At 41.3% G+C, this 4,683-nt stretch overlaps 1 protein-coding gene across 1 annotated transcript; it reads left to right on the top strand.

Moving 5' to 3' along the window:
* Positions 1–683: 683 nt before the first annotated feature.
* LOC130692532 (uncharacterized) lies at positions 684–4,033 on the top strand. The gene is made up of 4 exons (XM_057515664.2): positions 684–1,484; positions 1,910–1,972; positions 2,040–3,575; positions 3,650–4,033. The coding sequence occupies exons 3-4, from the start codon at positions 2,043–2,045 to the stop codon at positions 3,887–3,889; spliced, it is 1,773 nt and encodes a 590-aa protein (XP_057371647.1). The 5' UTR covers positions 684–1,484; positions 1,910–1,972; positions 2,040–2,042; the 3' UTR covers positions 3,890–4,033.
* The last annotated feature ends 650 nt before the right edge of the window (positions 4,034–4,683 follow it).

The following is a 4,683-nucleotide window of genomic DNA, read 5'->3' on the forward strand; positions in this document are numbered from 1 at the left end:
AAGAAACAAAATATAAAAAAACAAACAAACAAAAAAACAAGCTGATTAACAGTTGTACCTTTAGAAACGGGCAGAACTGCCCAACAGCTGGATAGGAGAATATCTGCTAAAATGGAAGATCAATAGACCACACCGATTTAAAAATCCGTTTCTCATCCCAATACATTTCTAGCAAAGTGTGACGTTCCACTGAATGCGGCTATTTGTTTTAAAATAATGGGCACAAAAAGAAACATTAAAAAAGTCCGTAAACTCGTTTTACATTCAACAAAAGCTGTGAGCTATACAATACCAAAACAGTTTATTTCGGTATGGTAGATTGGTAAATTATGTTTTAGCACCAATTCGCGTTTTAGTCGTCAACAAATACACCTGCACACAAATGCGCCTGCAATAACCTACATTGAAAACAATAGGTTTATACTGTTGTATTTATGGAAATGAAAGTATACACCAGCAATCAACAAACGTTGGGGCGAGAGAAGGGAGAGAGATAGATAACACATCCGTAGCAACCATTTAAAATGCTTTTGTATGCCTTCCTCCGGGGCTACAGGAAGAACGATTTCTCTTCTTTCGTTTGTTTACTGTTACCGTATACGTGCATCTTAGTTCTTAAACAGGGAAGTGAGGGAGAATGTAGGTCAGTAAGGCGCGCTAGTGCATCCATGCGTAACATACCTGTGCCAGCGAACCGAGTGTAATATATTTGACTACATTTTAATTTGCTTTGTTAGACGCCATTTAGCATACATCAATGCCTTCATCTCTGTGGCACTCTGAAAAACTCAATGTACGAGAAATGAAACGATTGCACGTTAACCTCATTGCCAACCTAATTGTAAAAATCCGAAATGTTGTGGAAATGCCATTAATTTTGTTCATATCCGTTAAGTTCCAATTTTCGAAATCCGGCCAAGTCACGCGCACAATGGACGGCTCTTTCGAAGTGATGTCATGTTGTATAGCGTTTTTTATTTCCAGTTGTGTGTACACCCAGTGTCCATCGAAAGATGACAAAATTGGGTCAGTGCCCTAAAAGTGAGTCAGACAGCAACTACCGCCTGCTGTTGCTGCTTTTTGAGATTGAGGCAACGACTGTGAGTTTCTCTTTAGACTTCCTGGCGTTTGATATTTTCACGGGAGAGTGCTAGTCTTGTACATTCACAATAACAATTTTACGGTTTTCGGTTTACTCTTGGTGATTAGTTGCTTCTTTCCACACCCCCTCAAGTTCAAGGCTTATTTTGTACCAAACTTACAAGTGAGTTAGTCGTTGATTACACACCGGGCAGTTTGGACGCAGCTTAAAACTAGTGGTAGAAGTCGCTAGACCATTTCGAACATTAGCAATTGCTGAAAAGGATCAAAGTTTTCAAAGGCCAAAAAGTGTCTGTGCGGTTCCATACGGAATATTGATCAATGTGGACAAATAGAACGAAAAAACAAAGAGAAAAACCGATAGAGGACTAAATTGTCCAACGGTAAATTATCGCAAGTTCTTGTCTTCTTTTTTTATTTTACTAACAGTATTCGAAACGGCTACGGCATGAGGCCGATCAGACCGGTCGCAGAGCACAAAACGGTAACATGAATAACTTGACTGTTCTTTTTTCTTTGCTCCCTTTGTTGACACAGTTGCATTTCTTATTGAAAACTGAGTTCTTATTGGTTCCGATCGGAAACACCGAGTGTGTTTAATCTCAGTGACAGTGTAAACATGAAGCCAGTACATAGCAGTAGCTGGTAGCTAGCTCACTTCGCTAAAGTACAAGAACATCTTTGTGGTTGCTTGATTACCTTTATATGTGTCTAACGTCATTTCACTTTTATCCTGCCATCAAAGTGCCAAATTCGCTTAACCACTGCAGTTTATTTCCAAAAATAATTGTCATTCTCATTACTGTAGATTCAATTTCCCTGCAGGAAAACCATTTTCGGAAACAAATACCGACAGCATTCAACGTGTAAGGTATTTTCAAATTAGTTTTATTTATTATAACCGCTTCTTGTTCTTATTTTAAAATACCGTTACAAAGAAAATGGGACGGCTTTTCGCGGTGTTCTTGCTGTTTGCCATTTTCAACTTACCAGCGTTGACTGCTCACCCACTAGACATACAGGTTGGCATTGATCCAAACCGACCATTGGCCTTGTATGAGGGTCCACAAACATATCGCCGCGATGCGCGTGGTCGACCTTTCAAATCTATCATCCTGACGTCTTCCAAGTTATTTGGTATTGGTAGCAACTTGCTGCGGGATAGCTCGACATCTTCTTCAACTACCGCGACAACAACAACCACAACAACGACTCCGCCACCACCTCCACGAAGTCCATTAAATGTTGGTCAACGACTTAAGCCATTCGTCGTTACATCGAAACCTTTCGGTTTCGCCAATCCCGCTAGCAACTTGTTGCGTGAAAGCACTACAACTTCTACAACGACTCCTTCGCCATTCGCTGACAAAGCCACACCAACAATTCCGTTTTTCAGCATATCGTGTACTGTGGGCAGTTCTTGCTCGCAGATTATTTCAGCCCGTCAGACCCAAACGGCAAAGCCAACTTTCAAACCTTATACAAAAGAAGAAATAGACAAATTCAAGGGGGGTTTAGGCTCTCGCTTCCCACCCAAGATTGGATCTTCTTCCGTGAATATTCAAAGCCCAAACGTCAGCACAACTGAAAAACCATCCACTGAAAAGTTAAATAGTTTGTGGAGAATTAGAACAACATTGCCACCGGTCCCTACTATCACATCTTCCACAACAACGATTAGGCCAAATCCAGTCAAAAGTAAACCGGCCGACAATTGGAGCAGTGGATGGAAATGGCCAGCCCATATCGAAAGCGCTGCGTCTGAGAATCATAAACAAGACGAAATCGAATCAAGCAATCAACGGGTGGAATCAGGGACGTCTGAATGGGCTGCGGTTAAGCCATCCTCGCAAGGTCAGACAGGCTTCTCTGTACACCCTGTTCGAACAAACATTTTTAGCGCAAAACCATATTCTGCGAAAGAAAAACATGATTACGTTAAAGGCAGTTCTATTCTGCATAGGCCAGAAGGAAACATGAAAATACCAGCCACAGCTGGAAGTAATCATGCAAGCTGGCTTTCGTTGCTGGCTGCGTCGCTGAGTGTTTTGCATAACCAGAATCATTCGCAACGACCACACTCACATCTGCAAGAAACCAGAACTCCTCCTCCTCCTCTTCCTCTTTCAGAACCTTTTCCAATGAAGACTACTAGCAGACCGTTCAAACTACGACCGGATTCATCTGTTGCCCCAGTTGAGCAAGATAGGTGGCATTCATTAGCTTTGACCAATAAGGAAGAGGAAAATTCGTTGATTGAGCCAAAAAAGCCATCAGGAGTAGTAGGATATTCCATATCGTTGCCGGAGAAGGAGGAGGATTATCGGCATCACGAAGTCATTTCCAGCAAGGGAAACAAGATTTCACTTATCACAGGAGCACTGAATCGTAACAAGCAAACCCAAAATCCTGTGAAGGCAGTACAAAACAACCAACACAAAGCTAATAGCGCTAATCTTCCACCTGAGGTTTCGGTACGGTTGAATAGTGGAACACCTGTGTATGATTTAAAACATTTCGTGTTAAGTATTTAAAATTCTATATTTAGGTATCGAGTCACGTAATAGGATTGCGAATCAAACCCAAATCACTTGGAGGAACCGCTTTTATCGAACACGTACAAGGGACGGCTTTGGAAACCGACGGAGAAAATGTTAACCTGAGCGATTTAATAATGAAACATGATCTTCCCCAACGTCCAGCTCGATTTTTGCCGCACAGACAACGCAGCTTCGTTACGTTTGATGAAAAATCAGGATGGCGGCCGGTACGCTTTCCTAACGCTTAAGTATCACACGGTGAAATGAATCATTTTGAATTTTCTTTTTAAACGATGCGATAATTTTATATGGACTGTACGTGGTTTTATTCGTTTACTATGTCTACCTGCCGGTCCGCAAATATACACTTGGTCGAAAACCAACAATATAAAGTGGTATTGCTATTCATTCTGAGTTCAATTTCTCATTTACGGTTTTCGCTATTGCCATTCTATTGTTATGTAGTCGTTGGGGGGTCTGGGATATAATAGGTGCAATGTACAGTATTTAGAATACGGTACTCATTCGAAGTATAATGCATCAAAAAAAAATTACAACTATTCGGAAATGAAACATCTGTAACGATGCCATAAAAAGATGGAAGGGTTTAAGGGTGGGGAGAGAGCCAAACAGAGGGCCGAGATAGTCCTATTGGGATGTAGCAGTGTTAGGAATAATGTTTCTAATATTTGTTGCGATTGTAAGTGGCACTGGACTTTCCTATGTAGTGTTCCTCGAGATTTGGTAGTACTTTGTAACAGGTAAAAGTGTGTTTCCATTTCTAAAATTGGGCCAGAAAGACCACCAGAGACTAATACGAGGCTGTTTGTTCTCAACACCTAATGTTGCGTGACAACGGCGATTTCAACGAGGCCGTAGAAATCGGCATTAACATATAAACAGGCCGACAATAGCATCCCTCCGGTTACGATTGCTTTTGCAATATGCTTTTTCCGATCTACTTAACACGTCTATAGTAAGCATATTATATATAGAGACTAGGCCGGATTGAACAGCAGCTCAAAAAACACGTGAATAACCG

Source organism: Daphnia carinata, chromosome 1 (genome assembly GCF_022539665.2).
Source record: "Daphnia carinata strain CSIRO-1 chromosome 1, CSIRO_AGI_Dcar_HiC_V3, whole genome shotgun sequence".
Classification (NCBI taxonomy): domain Eukaryota; kingdom Metazoa; phylum Arthropoda; class Branchiopoda; order Diplostraca; family Daphniidae; genus Daphnia; species Daphnia carinata.